At 40.6% G+C, this 21407-nt stretch overlaps 1 protein-coding gene across 1 annotated transcript in view; it reads left to right on the top strand.

The window, feature by feature from the left end:
* CLASP1 (cytoplasmic linker associated protein 1) overlaps positions 1 to 21407 on the top strand; it is a 252409-nt gene that overhangs the window by 189127 nt on the left and 41875 nt on the right. Inside the window, exons 31-32 of the mRNA XM_054969847.1 lie at positions 11207 to 11350; positions 12540 to 12646. Coding sequence (XP_054825822.1) covers positions 11207 to 11350; positions 12540 to 12646 — 251 coding nt within the window. The remainder of the gene's footprint in view (positions 1 to 11206; positions 11351 to 12539; positions 12647 to 21407) is intronic.

Here is a 21407-nt window from a genome sequence, read left to right as displayed (position 1 = left end):
CACGTTTATTTCAAAAACTGTGCGAAGAGATGGGTAGTCTCCATAATCTCTTCTTCTGCATACAGAGGTACCTTGGTTATCCAGAGGGAAAGTACTGACAAGATTAGCGGAATTACGCAATGAAGTTACAGTTTACCTGGAAGGAAAAAATGAGTATCTTGAATCTCTACTGGACGAAGAATTCATCCTCAAGCTCACATACATGGTGGATATTTTCTCAAAGTTAAACGAACTCAGTTTGTACCTGCAAGGATCAGACGGATCCAACATTTTTGCAGTTCACGATAAAATTCGAGCGTTCATGAAAAAACTTACGTTGTGGAAGAGATGTATCGAGGAAGGCAAGTATGATTGTTTTGAAACATTTGAAACTTTCATTATAGAAAACGAAGTGCAGCCAGATATCAATGTAGTGTCTGCAATTTCCACTCATTTAATAGAGTTGAAAAATAACGTTGACGCCTACTTCGGGGAAGAGATGAAAAAGTTCGACATGATGAGCTGGATTTGTAACCCGTTTCAAGACAACATACCAACTGTCATGTCAACAAAAGCAAGTGAAGAACTTATTGATTTATCGGAAGATACATCACTGAAAAACACCTTTAATTGCAAGCAATTAACGAAATTCTGGCTGTCAGTTGCTGACACCTATCCCTGCCTGTTTAATGAAGCCATGAAAGTCCTCCTCCCCTTCACTACCTCATACTTATGTGAAGTGGGATTTTCAGCCATGGTTCATATTAAAACTAAATACCGAAATAAATTGGACGTAACGAATTCATTGCGATTAAAAGTGACTAAAATCGAAGTCGACGCTAAAGCTGTAATGGCAAGAAATAGGAAACAAATACATCCTTCTCGTTGAAATATCACATCTTATATTTAGTAAGTAAAAATTTCAATTATAACTGGATGTTTTTCTTTTTTTCTTAATTGAACAGTCCTTCACATAGTTAAGATATGTATTAATGAGAAAATGCTGCAGCAGCAATATAACGCTGCTTTTTTCCCTTCATGTTAGGCACGGGTGCGTTATATATTGTTATTGTATTAGGTGGGTCCCGAACTTTGAAATTTTTTTTAGATGGGTCGCGGTCCAGACAACTTTGGGAAACACTGATCTTGCTAGTCCCTTGCCTGTTTTGCTTTGTTCCACTCCACTTTTTAATGAGATCTGTTGATTTTATTTTTTTAAATGATTTTAACTGTTATTTATTGTATTTTAAATTGTGGTCTTTATGATGTTGTGACCCACTCTGAGCCTGCTTGCAGGGAGGGCAGGATATAAATCCAAAAAAGTAAATGAATAATCATGGGTAGGTGATTGTGACCAGCCTCAGAGGGATCTCAGAAGCAGTCAGAATGTTTTTCGATTGCAAATACCTAATAAAGATTCCACTCCCATTTGGCAGTCTAAGAACCCACCTGTTGTGAGAAAAAGACTCCATGTCTTTTCCCTTGCAGGTGAAAAAGTAATTTGGAAAGAATGATTTTGAGCTGAAAAACAGCTGAAGGGGGATGATGAAGCAGTGCCTTTCCAAATGTCCTTCCTCTAAGAAGAATCTTTCCCCTTTAGCTCACTCTAGCTACTTTGTGTTTTCAGGAATGGTGGAAGGAATTGTGGAGTGCCAAATAACTTGTACTTCAAGACTTAGCAGCTCCTCATTATTGCAATGAAACAGAATGTTTATGTTCAGACTAGGCAATATTCCTCTTGCTGCCAGATGGTGGTGATCAAAAACAAGGGATAGCTTTCTCTGTCATAGCCTGCCTGTTAGCTTCCCTGTGGGATTTGGCTGGCCTTTATAGGAAACATAGTTCTGGACTAAAATGAAACTTCAATCTGAAATAGGCAGGCAGATCTTAACACCCCCAACTTCTTTAGTTTGAAGTATTTTGATTCCTTCAAAATTCATAGCATCCGGGATTTGGGATTAGACTAGGATTAGATTAGATTAGTTTTACAGAATTGCATAGAAAACATAGTGCAGGAAACGTAGTGCTGGACTAAAATTAAACTTCAATCTGAAACAGGCAGGCAGAGCTTATAATACATTAATATCTATTGTGAAGAGACAAAATGTGAAAAATGCAGATGAAGAATGGGCTGCACTAAGCAACCATTCTCAAATTTCAACATTAGAAGGCTTGTGTTTATTTGCCTGATTCCACGTTGCTGACCAACTTGGATGACTTTCAGTCCGCTTTCTGAGTTTTCAGTGCTTCAGGAGAATGCAGTTGTCAATGTTTAATTTCTAAGAAGAGTCAAACAAGCCTGGGAACATCCTCTTTGGTAAGGGAAAAGTTGCTTTTCCCCAGTTCTACGAACTTTTTGTTTTATTAGTACTGGTCGTATTATAGGATTTGCCATTGCACTGGAAACAGACTCTACAGCTGAATCCCAATGAGTGCAGACATAAATGAACCCCTCCTGGATGCCAATGATATAATGGCGAAAGTAAATTGTTTTTAAAAAAAGATAGGAATCAAATGGTCTTTCCTTCATATTTAAGTAAGGCTCCAATCTGGGACATTTTTCAGCCTTGGAGAGGATTTCTCAAGCACAAATAAGAGACAACATACCTATTTCTCATTCCACATGAGTGGCTGAGTATGTAATCTACAAACTTAGAGTAGAATTAAGCCTCAGGATATGAGCCCTCTGTATCCCAAAGCAGTTCACATGCATACTTCTGATGTGTCTCTTGCTTATCTCCGGATTCAGCAGGCAACTCCAATTAATCTTTTCAAAATATAGTATTTTTATCGTGCCTGTGGCTGACTCACAAACTATGGATGCTAATATTGAACTGTCCATAAAAGGAGGCTGTTTGCTAGCCTTTTAAAAAAAAATAAAATAAAATGACCCACAATAAATTGGGGGGTCGGTGAGGAGTCAGCAGGGAGGGAGAATAAATAAACTATCCCCCCACCTAGTGAAACGTAATGTGACACTGCTGAGGTCTCAGACCAGAGGAGTACCTTTCAAGTCTCATCAGATGCAGTCGCCCCAGTTGCTTGGGCTTGGGGTGTGCTGTTACATAGCCTTGAAGCTGAGCTGTATGATGTAACACAGAACTATGGGTGGTAATATTCAGCTGACCATAACAGGTTTATTTCCACGTTACATGGTAGAATCTGGGGTAGTGATGAAAATTGGCATACATCCTCCAGCCATAATTTTACTCCCTAAATGCCAGGGGTTCTTACCCCCCCCCCACTTTCAGTGTAAAGAATCCTTGATGAGGTGCAATGAATTAAGATCAGAGGAAGTACTTCCTCCAATCCTAATTCCCCCGACTTCTTTAGTTTGATGTATTTTGAGTCCTTCAAAACTCAAAGCATCCTGGATTTGGGATTAGACGAGGATTAGATTAGATTAGCTTTAGAGGATTGTGTCATGGTTCCTCCTGCACCACCCAGTTTAGAGCTTCCCTTCCAGGATAGTAAAGCTGTTAAGGTAGGACAACTTACTTTTCCTCACTTTTAACAAATGCTCAGATACTCTTAAAGTTCCATAGTTCATGCATCATGTTCAGTGCTTATCAGGCTGTCTTGGAGCAGGGGTCTTTTTAATTTGCAAAATAATATTTTTCTGCATATCTGGAAAGAAGTATAGACAAATCCACCCTTGTTTGCGTGTGGGTGCATTGTGTAACTGTGTGTTGCCATGGATCCTTGTAGAGAAGAAATGTGTCAATGTAAATGTACCTTATTTTGCACTTTAGCCCAAATTCACACTAAAATATTCTGAGTGTAAGGAAAATTTTCCTTCTGCGCTCTCTCATTCCTGTGCTAAATGGTTAGCCTTCCCAATCTGGCCAGTAACCCACACTAACAGCTAAAAAGAGATCTACTAACAAAGTGACCGAGCTTTTCTACAAGCTTGGAAGGAATGCTGAGAATCTGGATAGAGTGCAAATAGAAACCAAGTTTATTGATGAGAATGATAGAAGCAACTGGCTTTGGAATATTAGGCAACTCGAGTAGTCAAAATAGTATTAAGCATACAGTGATAAAACCCAGTGTTGGAAAGTCCACATTAAGCACCACATATCCCAAATACACTCACTGTTCAATATGTTCAGTTCAAGAAATGGGAGGCAAGAGGCCAAAGTGGTTGATGAGTAAATGTGTTGGGGGGGGGGGTGGACGCATATAGTCCCTTCATAAAGAATTGTGAAGAATGGTATTACTGCTGGAAAAAATCAAAAAGATGCTGCTAGAAACTGCTGAATGAGGCCATAAAGAACAAAATCTGTTTACCAGGAGAGCAGGATATGTAGAGTAGGGCAAGGATATTTCTACACAATGACAATTTTCCATGTTGTTTCTGTTGTTGCTGTAAATGCAACTGTTGTTTTCCTTGCAGCAGCTTCCAAAGCCTGCCATCCCTCACTCCATCACCAGAGTGCTTTTAGTTGTTTTAAAAGATCAGTTAGTAACTGACAAATTGCTGTAGTGTTTTAACTTTACAGTGTTATTTTTGTACATGCTCAAAAAGAACTTTTCATGGTGTGGAGTGAGGGAATGAGACAATGAAAATAATACTGATGTCCTTCTCACACACAGCTTGAAACGGTGCTTTTACTTCATCTTTTCCAAATGATTGTACCAAAGTAGTCTGGGAATCATAGTGAAAAACAGAGGGGTGGGGTGGGGGGTGGGTAGAGACAGAATGAAAATGGAAGGATGTTGTGAGGATGCTTCCAAAAACAGTAGCATAATAATAAAAGTGGAACAAGAAAAACATCGGTGTAGAATCCAGGCTAAAGTTTGCTCATAGACATTTCCAGGTGCTAGGAGTAGACATGGGCACGATCCAAAAAAAATACAAATCAAACTAATCATGGATCTGCGCTGGTGACGACCCCAGATCTCCGATTCACTCCGATCAAGTCCCGTTTCCGATCTGGGATCGGGGAGGCCAAAGCAGAGGGGCGCCCCCCCCACACACACGTAGAGCAGAGGGGGAAAAGAGTTTTTAACCCGGCGACGAGCCACCTCCCCTCAGGGAGGGGACGTTTTCATACACACGCGCGCGCGCGCACACACACACACACACACACATGCACTTAGAGCAGAGGGGGGGAAAGTTTTTAACCCGTCCCTGCCTCTCCAAATAGAGAGAGAGAGAGACACCCCGTCAACAAGTTTCAGCCAGCTTTTTTAAAAAAGCAGGGATAGAATCCTCCCCACCCGATTTTAAAAGCAAGCAGCTAGTCTTCCAAAACGCACTGAATGAGATCTGTTCTCAGTGTTGTTAACTCTTTCAACGCACTGAATGAACTCAGGAGAGGAGCGCAAAACAGCTTCTCAAAGCGGCTCTCTTGTTTTCTCTCTCTCTTAAGTCTTAACACCTTCCTCTCCAAATCACTTTGCTTATATTTTTCTCAGGAAGCCACCTTTTCGCTCACAACTGTTTGCTTTTCCTCGCTAGGGGAAATATTATCAAGTTTCAAACAGAGCTCAGGCATTCCCCTGCTTCCGTTGCCAGGGGAATAGATGGTTGGCGCCTGAATGTCTAGCTTCCCAATCCTATCACAATCACCCCATCCAGCCCCGGTCCAGCCCCCTCCCAACTGCTGGATCATTTGCCATGGAAGACAACGATCCACCAGGTCCCGATTGCGCGAACGCCATTATCGTGGTTTTTTTTTTTATCGTAATGCAGATCGTGCCCATCTCTAGCTAGGAGTCTTTCAGTTTCCTAAAGGTGCTTGCTTTTAGGAAAGAAAACGAAGAGGAGTCAGAAAATCAGTCTAGAAAATATGATTATTCATAGATTATAGAGAAAATGCTTTTGACTGTGCTGCAGAACTGTAAGGTAGACGGTGCAATATTTCTCATAATTCATTGAACTTATTCAGAGGTTCGTTTAGTACATTTTATCTCACTCATCCACCAAGGAACTCAGGACAGCATATATTGTTCTCCCTTGTCCATTTATCCTCAAAACAGCCCTATGGAGTAGGTCAAAATGTTCCAAGCATTGTATAGGTAAAATACCAGGAACAGACAGAATGCTTATATGTGCACATAGAACATTTTGTGACTACCACACCAATGTGCATGTTATCAAACACAAGAATTAAGTGTGAGGGAAAACATTTGGGGGGGGGGGAATATATGGTTTAATTTGCCATTCCTTTAATGGTGCTTCAGTGTTGTAACATATTGCTTCAAGATTCCCTTGTAAAGCTTAGGGTCATTTTCATAAATGACACTATAATCACATTTGATCCTCTGTTTTAATTATATGTGTGAATATATTTTATGTGGGGATATGAATTGAAAGCTGGGTTCTTTGAGCGATATTCTTTAGAGATCCATCTGGGACAATATAAAACATGTATAGAAATTTTTATCTCCTTTCAGGAACAAGTAAAGAAAAAGGTTTAAATATCAATATTTAAAACATGCTTGCTTCAGTACTATCACAATCTAAAGATCTGTCTATTCTTAGGTTTGTTTCCAAAACAGTGGCCATCGTTTTCTGTTTGTTTTGAATATGAAGTTCAAGAACTTGGTTGGCCAGGCCATTTGTTTTGGGTTCTGTGAAGAATAGGTTATTAAATGGGATCAAGCTGCCTTGGAAGCGGCTTCAGTACAGAAAGAAGAAATTTATTCTCCATAGAATGCATAATTACCTTATGTAATACTTTGTCACAAGATGAGGTGATGGTCACTCCTTTAATTTTCTTATTATAGAATTAGTCAAATTTATAGAGAATACATCTTTCAAATACTGTGATAGCTCAAAGGAACACCTATATTCAAAGGCTGTAGACCAGTTTCTAATGGCTTGGGCTGTTGGCTTCATGGCCTGCTTGTGAGCTTCCTGAAAATATCTGGATAGTTACTAGTGGAAATAAGAGACTAGGTTACATGGATTCTTAGTTTGATCAAGCATAAATTGTGTTCTGAGATAAGACAGACTTTCTCGTATGGTAAATTTCTGTAGCCAACTCCCATCTTTAGGCCCACAGTTTTCAAAATATGAGGCCAAAAGATAGACATGTGTTTGGATCCCATGGAGACTTTCTGCAGACAGAATGGATTTCTGTCCTTGGAGCATGACTTCCCTGTCTCTCTTCCTTATGCTACAGTTAAAAAAAAACTACTTTAGATGTGGGGAATGGAAGGTTCAGGAACAATGGGAAAGGGAGTTGGAATTTTGCTTCAGAAGTGAAGTGGCAAAAATTGCTCTTTTTTGTGTGGAAATCGTCCATGGGATCCAAGTCATGCTCTGGAAAATTCACATGGGTAAAAGTGTTCTGCTGTTCTAGATTTGCAGTCCAGTATGCTAGCACTGTTGCAGTGATTTGCTGCTGCTTTTGCTGCCCTAGAAATACTTGCCATTTGCCTTAACATCGCTCTCGCCTAATCCTGTGAAGACCTTTGAAGTCTTCTTGTTTTGGAGTTGCCAGCAAAATGATTTGTTTCTGCAGTCCATGTCACCTGATCTTTTTCCTCCAGAAAAAAAGAGAAAAGGAAAACTAATTTTCAGCTATGATTATTACTGGGAATAATAAAACTACCTTTAAGGATGTTGATTGGTACGTGAGTAACAGAAGAATATGGAATCCAATTAAGCAGCAGTAAAACAATGGAGATGCTCCTTTGCCAAATTAGCCTGAAAGGTCAGGTGATGATGGACCTATTTAATTGTTGCATTCTCGTTTTCAAATTGGCAGAGCACCAACTGCTTTGAAGATGCAACATGTGCAGACTTAAATATATAATTGCCTTTTAGGTATTGGTCACTGAAAATCTTGTGCTTCTACTAAACCATGTCCCCTTTCCTATTTGTTGAACTCAGACCATGCATAGTTGGGTAGGTGAGGATATGCCAGCTAGACCAACAGCAGCATCGTCAGGTCCTGGTGAAGGAAACTTGGAAGAGAAGTGTAAACAGGTAGACTGAAAGTAGTGTACACTAATAATAAGATATTGCTCTTTGTTTGCAGTCTAGAGTTCTAATCTGGTCTAGATCTGTGGAGAGAAATGGATTGAGGGCCTGAAAAAAATGCAGTGGTGACTATTCATGTGTATATGTGTGTGCATGTGTGCAATAACTTGGCTTTTCACTCTAGAGTTTGAATTAGACGTATTATGAAAACAGCCTCAAAGAGTCTGTAATTAGTTGCGACTTCTGATGAGTTCACATCTCAAGTTTGGATGGAAACAATTGAAAGCTCCCAGTCCAGAGTTGGGGTGTGCCTGCTGCCTCCTATGTGTGCAGCATGCATGCCCTGAAGGATATCTCCTCCCTGTCTATATAGAAAGACAGCTAGGGCTGTACACAATAGCTCACACCCTTTTTATAAGGCATATGAAGGATAGCATGTGCGATCTTGCCTGAGAAAATGGGGGCTTCTTCCCATGGATTAAAATGGGTGCTAGTGAAAGGTTCCTCAAAGGAAATAAATCTGCAACATGAACTAGCAAGAGCTCTTTCAGAACCACCAACACAACTGAAAAAGAATAAGTGGACAGGGATTGTACCATGTCCCTAATTCTGCCTAGGAATTGCTTTATTTATAACTGGATTAAGAAACTGGGGGAGGGGGAATTGGACGGAGCCTGAATGTGTTGAACTTGCTGTTTTTCCAGGAGTTCATGAACCTGAGATCCTGCTTGCCTAGTTGCACTACTGACTCGCATGTCAGTTTCTCTGATTAAACTAATAATTCCTTTGCTGGGATCTGCATGATTTTTCTGAGTGTTGATACAGTTTGGCATGGTTCACCCATCTTATTTTATTCACTGCTTGAACTGTTCTCTTTTGGGTCCTTTGATCTATGGTAGAATTTTCAGTTCAGATGATGCTATTGTGATGATCATTCAAAAGTTCTGTAGAGCCAAATAGAGAAGATTGCCGTTTTTGGGTATAGTACAGGCACGCAACCTACTCATCTGGAAGAATTCTGGTTAGAGGAAAGAAGGGGATAGTTAAGATTTTCAGAAAAGGATTTTCTTAACAGAAATATTGTTCTCTTACTCCTTCGGGTACTGCTTCCTAATGGCTTAAGCAGAAAAGATAATTATTAAAGGCTGGATCTCAGCATATCTTCACCTGGCCAGAGATGGCCCCAGTTCAGCCATTATTGACTCACCCCTAGGACTGTCCGAGTCTTATTCACTGCTTTTAGCCAGAGTACAGTACAAAATATGCAACAGCCCTTCCCCATACAATATGCACACAAATATTTTTAATTAACATTACTGACCAAAGCAAAATAGTCCTTAAGATCCGTAACTGAAATCATCAAAAGTCATCCCCTTCAAAATAGTCATATCCAAAAATTACATCCAGTGGGTATTGATAAAAATGCTCCTGATTTAAGAGTACAATAAATGTGGATCGTTATAGTTATTCATAAAACATAATAAGTAATATCCTCAGTTTCAAGGCAACCCGCAACATAGATACACTGATATGCAGGAATGCCCCTGTCCCTCTCTTCTTAGTAGGCAATATCTAGTATATTCACATGTAACAATTTAAAAGCTTCTGTAAGATACACAAACATTAATTCTGTAAAATTATCAATATGTTCCTAAACTTTTAAAGTCCCAAATATAATGATGCATAAGTAGATCAAAAAAAAGTTCACATCTTTTCTCCAAGCCTTCTAATGCCACTTTGATTGTATTTTCCTGCACAGCTATTGAACAGCAATTGTGTTTAGTCCATGAAAAGCCATCATAAGCTGAGAAATACAGTGTACCCAGGGCCAGCTCCAGCATCACCGGCACCTGAGGCAGCTTAATAGCTGCCTCTGTGTGTGTGCATGTGCGTGCATGCGCACGCGCTGGACTGCGTGATGACATCACTGCGTGTGATGTCATCACTCAGGGCTGGGTGCGCGCACGCGGGGCCTTCCAGCCCACCCGTTCAGTTGCTCTGCAGGCCAGGCACAGCCGGCCACCCTGGCTGCCAGCTGAACCTGGCCCGCAGAGCGACTGAACGGGAGGCTGCCCGCTCAGCTGCCCCACGCTGCCGCCACCAGTATGTGCTCCTGGCTGGCGGCAGCGGTGGCAGCTCCGTGGCGTGCACCACTGCTCCTGGGCTGGCGCTCCTCCGGCACCTTAGTGCCCTGAGGCAGCTGCCGGGCTGGCCTCAGTGGGCGGGCTGGCCCTGAGTGTACCATTTCTTAATGGGCAATCCATTATTTAATTTAACCAAGCAGTTCTTTGGTGACCTTATATTACCTGTCTGTTATATCATAAACTACCTTTTAAAAAAATGAATTCAGTGGTCAGCAGCACCTTGGTCTTCAGCCTAATTGTGGCAGAGAACATTTTTTCTATAAGCCCAACAAAACTTTCAAAAATAGTTTGGGGATGATTCCATCCTCCTCCACCTTATTTTAAAGCAGCCCAAAGTTCTGCCTCAGAAAGCATATGGGTCATTGTTTTAACTTTATAAACAAATAAGGCAGACTTCATCAAATTACCTCCCTCAGATGCAGCAAATTTCACTAAAGTAATAGCTGACCTAAAAGCCTAGAAATTGCAAGATGCACCTTCCAGGAAACTGACCCCTCAAAGATGTTGACCAACTTAGAGTATATTTATGAACACAGTAAAAAAAAATGAATAGTAGTCTTTGTGGCACCTTAATTTTTTCATTTCAGTATAAATTTAAGCATAAACTGTAATAAAAAATGTGTTAGTCTTTAAAGTGCTGCAAGACCCTTTTTTGCTTTTGCTGCAACAAACTAACACAGCTAAACTTCTGGACTTACAACAAACAGAGCAATCATTTAGTTGGGATTTGTACTAAATATGTTGAAACAATAGAATCATTTAAGGTATTTTTAGAATTCCACTCAACAAAGAATGGGTCTTCAAAAACAGATTCTTTTTCAAATGAAGTTTGAAAGATCTTAATGGATAACACAAATGATGGAATGGGTAACAAAACCACTAGAGTATGGTGCACAGGATGCAGGTCTGGAGTTCATATGTTGTTTGGGTATGTTGTCCTTGTCATTCTGCAGTGGATTAATCTCAGTTGTGTTTCCTGATTATAATGTAAGATACAGTTATGGATACAATCCACTTCTAAATTGGTGCAAAATACCTATCCTCTTTTAATGAATCCTTCTTGTAGCCGAAGATCTTCCAAAATAGGCTGTAACTGAAGTTTTTCAATAGTCATAATACTGATTTGTCTGTCTGTCTTTCTTTCTAGGCAGCGCAGATAGTCCTGATTTCTCTGTTTGAACTGAACACTCCTGAGTTTACCATGTTACTTGGTGCCTTGCCAAAAACATTCCAGGACGGTGCTACCAGACTTCTACACAACCATCTCAAGAATTCCAGTAACACTAGCGTGGTGAGACTGTTATGTAGTGGTTCCTTAGAAAACGAATGGAGGCATTAATCAACTTAAGCAGTTGAATTGTGTAATGGCACACTTGCTATCAAGATATGAGGCTTATGGGAAAGTACATGTGGCATTTTATCCCCTTTATGTGACCTGTATATTGTAACTCCTGTTATGGCACCTCATTATAAGGCTCTGAAATGGTTTATATTATGTTGCCTTTTTGCTTTGTGTTTCAAAATGGTGTTTGCTACCACTAATGGTTTTCATCTTTGTCCTCTCAGTTTGTCTTGTATTATATGAAGCCTTAGTTATAGATGGTAGTATGACAGTACGTAGGCATTTTGCTTAACCAGAAACAGAATTTATTTATAATTACATATACATAATGGTTTCAGAGTATTGATAAGCATATTGGATTTAGAATAGGTTCTAGTGGTTTCAAATCAGGTATAGATCCTTAAATGTTTATTCACAGATTCAGTCACAAAGACTAATTTTCCACACAGTTGTCACTTAGCCTAGAAATAATAAGCAGACTCAGTCGCAAACACTTTGTTCCCTCAGTTCTTCATTCACAGCATAATCATTCTCATCCACACAGATGAAGTTTTTCCACACAGCTTGCTTGGCCTCAGTAGAATTACCTCTCTCTAAGATACACATCGGCTGACTCAGCCTTCGACACAGTTTGCCTGACTTAGACACACTGAACACTTTCCCTCAGACTAAAAACTACAGTTCACCTAACCCCCTGGGGTATGGCTGCCATCCAATCACAGCACATTTAATTCACCCATCTAGCCCCCCTTGTTTTAGAGGGTAGGATATAAGTCAAACAAAATAAATAATAAATAAATAAGAACCCTTTTCTGGAAGTAACTCATGTTGAATAAAACGGACTTATTTCTGGTCTGACTTACTTAGGCTTGATCCCTGAGAATCTGTACATTGCCGAGAAAACGTTGACATGTAACCACTACAGAGCTAGAAAACAATGGACACCATTAATAGTTGGTTAGATGTTAGTCAATTGAATGCTTATGCTTAATGGACAAGCTAGTAGTAAATGTGAATATTTCTTATATCACAAGGTAAATAAAATCAGTGCAAATTGTTCATTACTTTGCTTTCTCCACACCATGTTATATAAATAGAGTTTTCTCCATTATCACCCTCTTTTTTACTTATATTTTAGGGTTCTCCTAGTAATACAGTGGGACGAACTCCATCACGGCACCCTAGCAGCAGAACCAGCCCCTTAACTTCACCTACCAACTGTTCTCATGGAGGACTATCTCCAAGGTAATACTGTGGCTTTGTTTATACATTTTTTTATACTTTGTTATGCAACAAATGATAATCAGATATTAAAAGATGTGCCTCAAAGAAAATCTGGAAAAAGATTTTGGAGGACATCATCAATACACTGGAGATGGATGAATACATTTTCTTAGTTTATTTCATACAAAGTGTTGCGTGGAAACTAAAAGAAAGACCTTGTCTAAACTCTTACAATGTCTTTGTTTACATGATATAAGAAGTAAGAGTGGTGTGTACCTAAAAGGAAGTTAGATGGTTATAGTGATTCTGGCAAGAGATGTCTGTGGGCGTCTTAGGACGTCTTAGGAGCAACATTGGTGGTAGTATTTTCAGACTACCATTTTTTCTCGTGGTGCTGTACACACTAGCCGCATTCCAGCGCCAATTCCATCAAAAGAGATACTGTGAGTAGTCTTGTTGAAGAAATGAATTGTACATTCTATTCCCTGGGCTTTAGAGGTATGTCTGGTTCTCTTTCTTGTTTGAAAGTAAGAAGTGATATGACATTGGAGAGGGATGTGGCTTACATCCATAAAAAGTTTAACAGAACAAAAATCCTAAAAGATCTGGAAATGTTCAGGGCTTTGAAGACAGAGGGGTAGTTTTGTTAATGTTTGTGGTTCTATACAGATTTGGTTGGAAAAGTACTCCTGTGCTGGAGTGATACGGTGGAAGAGCCCTAAAAATTCTTAAATAGTAATTTTAAAAATCATTTTGTTTAAATATGTAATATATGAACATAGATCAGGGGAAGCAGCAGTGTTCACTAATTGCTGCCAGTGTTTACAGCCCAGGCATTAGCCAGAAGATGCCTCTGAACCTGGTACATCCTTATTCTCCATATCACTCACAATGGCAGTGTGATTGATGTGGAAAAACCCAGGAACTAGCTATCACAGTTTGAGAGATCAGGAAAATGCACTTTTACTATGATAGAAGTGCCCCTATACCAGGAGAGAGATCTTTTTTCAGTGGAAGAATAACTGCACAAACATTGTGCTTTAAAAGTACTATTTAGAATTCCTCATACATTGGATGCAATGACTTCTTGAATGATTGTGGGAGAGAAGCCTGCCTGATAAACCACATGTTTAAAATAATTTTAGCAGGAAAGGCCAATGGTAGATTAGATCAGAGGAAGTAATGTGGCTTGGATTCTCTGCCTTGTTTCCACAGGTGCTTCCTTTGTCCATTGTGGAGATGATCCTGCAGCGCAGGCATTCTTCAGCCACTTGCACAAGACCAATGTCTTTCAAAGTGTGAAGTGCCTGGCTCGAGAGACATGAATTCTGCAATGAAGACCTTGCCTCCACAATGGAAGAAGGAAGTGCATTTGGAAATAAGGCATAGGATCCAAGCCATCGGTACAGTTTGATCTTAATTCTTTAGTCACCAAATCAATTTTTGTTGTTGTCAGTAGATTATGCAAATTAAATGTATGTCACTTGACATAATTTATTGTAATTACAGGGGCAGGGATTTTCAATAGCTGTTTGGAAAAACAGACAGTAAAGAGCAATTAGAATTAAGAGGGAGCGCTGTTAGTGGTGGTGGGATCACAAACTGAAACAATGAGAGTTGGTGGGAAATTACACAGAATGCAACAACCTCACTCCTAGCCAAGCCCTGACTAGCACTTTTCCAGCAGAAATTTGCAGTATGTTGAATGAATTTTTTCTGCAGCAGTTGGGATCTAAAAATGGGTGGTGGTGGGTGCTACAGATTGTAAGGGGACTTGAAGTCATGAGTTGCTGCCTTTGTGCCACAAGACTTACATTCAGCTAGAATGACACGATGCAACATGCATTGGTGGCACAGCTTAAATATCCAAGAGGCACATTTTAATCAGTGCACATGATTGATCATTAAATGGTTGTGCCATCCTGCTCTGAACAGTTCAGAAAAAAATATGATGCTTTGACCACCTATATTCTCATATTGGACCTACTGTCTAGACATAAAGCAGAGTTAAAATGTTGAATTAAAGATTTTATTTCATGCCATCAAGCAGACGTCTTCCAGTTAGAATGGGGCTGAACAGTTAGCATGGAAAGTTATACACCAAAACCCTTAGGACGGGATCCTGTGGAAATTTTCTGCTAATGGGGATAGGAGAGTCCCCTGTCACCTAGGAACACCATTTAAGGAGATAGATCTGCAGCAGGAGGTTGAGGAGAGGAAAATTCCTTCTATTCGTGGAAGTAATTTGCGGAATCCAAGCTTTTTTCTCTACAGTTTTAAAGTGCAGCCTATAACCCAGGCTTTCATGCAATGCCTTTCGTTGTTTTCCTCTTTCTTTTTTGTTTCGTATAATTCATTGCTGTTTATTTACCCTTGTTTTGTTGTTTGCTTGCTCTGCTACCCAGCTCACCTTTGGATCATGTTGTACATTGCTGGTGAATCATTTTTTAGCACTTTGCCTCTTGCAAGAAAAGGCATATCACTTTGGAAAATGGTTTTGTATTAAACAACTTGTGATATTGTAAAAAAAAAAAATTCTGTATGCCCCTCCATCTTTTGAACAACTGTTCTTTCCAGTTCCTCAGGAAGTCCCTGGAAACTGTGAAAGCAAAATTTGATTGTTTAGAATCCAGTGGAACGCTCCAGTAGGTTATTGTTTGCATTGCCAACCTTGCATCTTAAACTTTTATGCATCTGCTGTTGCTCCTACCCCTACCTTACAATCCTGTATCAGGTTATTTACAATATGATCTTCAGATTAGAGATGGGCACGATCCAAAAAAAAATACCGATTAAGCCGTTCGTGGATCCAGGCCGCTGCCGAACCCAGGCCACCGATTCTAACCGATCAAGTCCATTTCTGATCCGGAATCGGGAAGGCCAAAGCGGGAGGGTGCCCCGCTGTTTCCAGCGATATAGGAATGGTGGTTGGTGGCAGCAGCTGCCAGGCCCGGCGGGCAGGGGGAGGCGGCAATGAGCCGCCTCCCTTCAGGGAGGGAAGGGGACATTCTCTCTCTCTCTCTCTCTCTCTCTCTCTCTCTCTCTCTCTCTCTCTCTCTCTCTCTCTCTCTCTCTCACACACACACACACACACACACACACACACACACACACACACAGAGTGTGGGGGGGAGTTTTTAACCCAGCAATGAGCTGCCTCCCCTCAGGGAGAGGACATTCCCAGGGCCGGATCTACGGTTGCCAGCGCCCAGGGCAACCGTAGTCAGGCTCTTGTGTCCCCCCCCCCCGCCCACTCAGTAAGCTGGCTGTCCCGGTGCACTGCGGAGCTGGCGGCTGCCCGCGCCGTTCACCTGCCCCGCAAGACAAGGGGCGGCCGGCTTGCCCGCACACCCCTTGTCCTGGGGAAAGGCGAACGGCACAGGCAGCCTCCCAGCCTCCTGCGCTGCCTTTTGCCTTTCCCCAGGACAAGGGGCGGCTGGCTTGCCCACGCACCCCTTGTCCTGGGGAAAGACAAACAGCGCGGGCGGCCTCCCAGCCTCCCGCGCTGCCTTTTGCCTTTCCTTTGTGCCCATGGCTTCAGAACACCCCCTTCCCCCTCCCTCCCCTGGGTTGCTGCTCCGTGGTTGGAAGGAAGCCTGCTCATCAAGGAAAGCTGGGCTTCCATTCGTGTTTCGAGGGCGACAGAAGGAGGGCAAACAGCTCATTCCCCTCGCTGCGTTGCCCCGGGAATAAATTACTGGCGCAAGAGTGTCTGCAATTCCGAACAGAAATCGATATATCTGATCAAGTCCCGAACAAGCAAACCCCCGACTGCTGGATCGATTGCCGTGGACAGAACTGATTAGCTGAGTCACAATGGCGCAAACGCCAAAATCGGGTTTTTTTTGAAATCATAATTCAGATCGTGCCCATGTCTACTTCAGATTCTCTGTGCTGTCCCCCAATAGCTTGATTTCAAGTTGTTGAAATAATTAGTATATGAGTATAATGAGTAGAAATTGCTTGTTCTTCTGTCTCTAGCTGTCAAAGATACACTAGAAGCATTTTAAAAGGTATACTGAGCGTTATGAAGACATGGTCTTAAATCTACAGCACAAAAATGTGTTGAAGATGCTTGGGAATGTTTCAAGCTCAAATGGCCCTACCAGAGCAGTTTCTTTGCCCATTGGGCCACAAGATAACAATATGTCAAATATTATATCTTATTTTGCCTTGGCTGTGCCATTTTGTTAGCTATGCTGTTATAGCACCACACATGCTGTATTCCTCACATGCTGTATTCTGTTGGAACAAAATGTCACATTGGCATTAAAGTATGCTTGTCACTTGGATTTTTGGACATTTATTCTTGGGAAAATGTTGTATATTTTGGATCAGGTTTTCAAAACTTCAAGCCTTAGAAACACAACGTGTATATATGTCTGTGTGGACATACATGCTGATTAATGGCATTAAGGAATATGCCATTTTGATTAAATCTGGATAATCTGGTTTGCTTTATCTGTGCTCGCTATGCCATCGTTGAGGACAGGAACCAATATTTTGTAAACAGTTTTTTGTAATGAGGTTAACAACTTTTGTTGTTTTTCCTTAACTTAAGTTTGCCAAGTATCTCTGTCTTAGTGGAAATTCCTGGAGGTTTGGAGAGGGAGCTCAGTGGGGATGTGATATCATATCCAGGTCACAGGTCAGCTCCTCCAACTCCTCCCCATGACGTCACTTCCTCTCCCAACAGTCAATTTTAAAATTTAATTTCCCACCACATACCACTTTCCCCTGCCTTTTCCTCACCACTTATATCACTTGTAGGCTTCTGTATTCATGTAGTCTGTATGTCATACTAATCTTTTAATCCTAAATGTATGGATTGATATAATTGGCTGCTATCCAGTTACATTCCGTACAACTTTAATATAAAAATCTCAGTATCCTTTTTGGGTTTTTCTCAAGGTTAAGAAGTAAAATCCACTTTAAAGGAAGGCATCCGCCAGCAGCAGTCCCATCCTCTCTCTCAGTCCCCAAGTAGCCTCTGGTCTTTAGTGTCTTTTCAGACAAGTGCATTTCTCCTAGTTTCTGTACTATGTGTATGTAAAGTGCCCTCAAGCTGCAGATGACATATGGCAATCCATGGGCATTTTCAAGGCAAGAGAGGAACAGAGGGGGTTTGCCATTGCCTGCCTCTGCATAGTGACCCTTGGACTTCCTTGTTGGTCTCTCATCCAAGTACTAACCAGGGCTGACCCTGCATAGCTTCCAAGATCTGATAAGATCAATCTAGCTTGTGCCATACAGGTCAGGGCTCTCTGTCCTATACCATGGAAGAAACAGAAGACCTTGGACATCCATGGTCTGTAGCAATTCTAGGACTTTTCTTTCTTCTAGATTCTTTTGTATACCATAACTGCCATTTCCTCCAAGGAGACTGATCTCTGTGGTCTGGAGGAGCCAGCGTGTGGTACAGTGGTTAGTGTGTTAAACTGGGATCTGTGAGACCCAGGTATTAATCTCCACTGGGCCATACAAATTTGCAGCATGACTTTGGGCCTGTCACACCCTCTCAGCCTAACTTAACTCACAGGGTTGTTGTGAGGGTAAAATGGAGAAGAAGAGAACAATGTATGCTGCTTTGATTCCCCATTGGGGAAAGGCAGGGTATAAATAAATAAATAAATAAAGTTTGCAATTCCAGGAGAACTCCAGGCCCCACTTGATGTTGGTAATCCATTCTTAAGTATTTATTTCCCATAAACATGAGCATGCTTTCTGTAGAGACTGTTCAGTTTGTATGTTAAATGTCTGACTGGGGATCTTGTGGGTCCCAGCCTTCATATTGTTGTGGTAAAATAGGACACCACAGATCTAATCAGTTGCATTTCTAATTTTTAACCAAATGCTGCTGCTTCCAGGTGCCTCCATTAAAGCATTTGTTTAAAAGCTTTCTCATTCCCATACTGAAATACCCACTGCATTTGTGAACTGTGTTTCTGTTTGCATAGCTCTGGTTGTCTGTTGTTTTCTTTCCTTGTTAAGCCTTTGGTTGCTGCTGTCCCACACACCTGTTTTTAATTGCAAATACTAAGATAGAAAGGTCACTTAAGAACAGAACCTTTAAAACTGTTATATGAATGAACTGCAGTATGACTTGAGTTTGCATAGAGCCTGAAACATCTTTAATGTTGTCTGAGAACCACTAACAACTTATCTCTTCAGTTTTGAAACGTCCTTTTTTCTGTCAAAGCATTGCATTTTTAGATTATAAATACAAAAATGGATGAGCTTATTAAGTAACAGGATAGATGAGATGGCCACATCTTATTCTTATATGTGAGAATACCCATTGAAAGTTGGGGTTGCATTGTTTAGGATGTCATCCCGCAGGTAGGTGAGATTTGAATGTGTGGCACTTAATGTTCTTTTTTCCTCCTGTTCTTTGGGGAAACTGTATCTTGCAAAGAGCATAACAGTTATTTCTACCTGTTTTCTTGAGTAACTTTCATGACGCTGTCTTTACAGAGATGCTGCTGTAACATGCGATAGAATTATTTCTGACTTCCAACTTCCAGTCTTGCAGCATTTTTCATTTATTTATACACCAATGTGACCTTTGCCTATACAATGTTCTTAAAACTCAGTAGAAACAAAAACACCAAACTGAATACTCCAGCAGCTTCAGAAATAAAGTCTGTCGTAAGAGATGTGGTCCATTATAAAGAGGGACAGCAGTGTTGGCTGATATCTAGCCTTCTATAAGCTAGTAAACCTCTGTGACTTTTAAGAATGGGTGTATTTGGAGACTGGCATTAATTCTAACCAGATTTCAACTCAAACCATACTTCACAAGTTCACTTCTAACATCCTATAATATAATTTCTCTGGCATGGTACATATTTGAAAACTCTTCCTCTTGCTTCTAATACTCTTTTATAAACTAATCATGAAAGAAGAAGCCCTCACAGTCTCCTAACTGAGATACAGAGTTTAATATCTATCCTGGGCTTTTGACTCTTTTTCCTTTGAACATATAAATCATATGTAAGATGGAAATACATATGGACTTCAATCTGCCTGCGAAATATTTAAACCCTAATAATTTCTAAGGTATGGTTGGAACACACTTGTATCTGCAACCTTGCTGACACCAAGTAGGTCGGAGTCCGCCCAGTTTCTGGAGGGAAGACCTCCTGAGAACCCTCCGTGTTCTGCCTTGAGTTCCATGTTGGAATAAAGGCAGAATTTAAATGCAATAGTAAGCAGCAATAAGGCACACATGAGAAGACAGAGGATAAAGACTTTAATGTGTTTGCATTTGTTCAGCCTTGTTTAGTCAAAATGTTGCTTGGGTGAAACTGGAGTACACAGTTTAAATCACACCAATAAAAGGCAAAAGGATAAGAATGTTATTGGACATCTTATTTCTTCTTAGTTTTGAAGAGTATAGCTTTGGAATACAAATAAACAAATGTCAGAAGTGATAAGCCTTCACATTGATCATTCTCCCCCCTCTATAGTTTACACTTGGATCTCTGATGTTAATGGCCAACAGCATCTGAAAATGAGAGAAGGCATCCTATTTTTTCCACAACCAGTTTACTCACAGAATATCTGTGAACTTGTAGGTGTATACATAAAATCTGTTGACTTTGTGCATATGGATACCCTTTTGTGAGGTCCTTTTCAGTCCACAATTCTGTTACCTAAAGTTCAAAGATAAACTGGTGCCAGATACATATTCAGAATAGTGTTCACCTTGATACTTAGATATTGGTTAAATGAGTAGAAACCACCTCCAGATAAACCTGGGTGCCAATTTTTTGTTAATTTAAATTGGATGCTATAATTCTGGTTTTATATTTAATGATATGCAAATTGAAATAAGCAGGGACTATCCTAAAATCTCCAAACAGCATAATCTGTTACAGAATGTTAACATACTTTCATGAAGCAGACCAATGGAGTATTCCTGTCTCACTTGTTTCTATTAAGTTTCTCTCTTGCTGAGAAAGCATGAAAACACTCAGCCTCTTAGATTATAGTTTTTTTTCTCCCTTTTTCTTTTTCTTCCCCCCTCTCTTTTTTCTTCCTGTGATCACTGCAGTCGTTTCTGGGGTTGGAGTGCAGATGGGCTATCGAAGCACCCCCCTCCCCTTTTTCAGCCTAACTCCATCCCCGCTGCTCCTTCTCACAAGACTTTCAGGCGCTCTTACTCTCCCAGGTAACAAGCTACCTGTTAAAATCCAACTTGTCTCAGGTGTCACAATGTTATTTACTGTTGGCTCAGTAGAGTGCTTCCAAGCAGAAAAGTTTGGGGGGGGGGGGTTGGTGAGGAACATGTTTTGGTTTGTGTATGTATATATGCACAATATTTTAACATATATTATATATATATTATATACATCTGTGGAGAAATCACATCATAATTCACTAGTATTACCTAATAGGTCATCAGACAGATGCCAGAAAGTATTGAACTATGTAGGTAAAATAGCAAACATTCTGCTTTCTTCATTCCTGTTGCTGGAAGCGCTGCAATAAAAGCAAGGTCAGAGCTTGTTTTACACACAGTTATCCCAAGGTAACACCCTTTAACACACTTCCCCCTCAGATTTGTGTGTGTAATTAAAGCTCAGTGGTTGAGTCTCATGCTAGGAATGAGATCAGATGGAAAACAGGAACTAGAAGATAGGTCAAACTGTCTTACAGTGTGGTCAAGCTGCCTAACTCAAGCAATACCCAAATGAGTTGCTGCTTGGAGTTATACTGCCATGTGTTCCAGTGGAATAAAGAAGTTAGATAAATTTTTAGCGGCATTTTATGTGTTGGG

This window comes from Eublepharis macularius, chromosome 2 (genome assembly GCF_028583425.1).
Source record: "Eublepharis macularius isolate TG4126 chromosome 2, MPM_Emac_v1.0, whole genome shotgun sequence".
NCBI classification, from domain to species: Eukaryota; Metazoa; Chordata; class Lepidosauria; order Squamata; family Eublepharidae; genus Eublepharis; species Eublepharis macularius.
The sequence above is the reverse complement of the archived record's forward strand: the minus strand, read 5'-3'. Positions and strand labels throughout refer to the sequence as shown.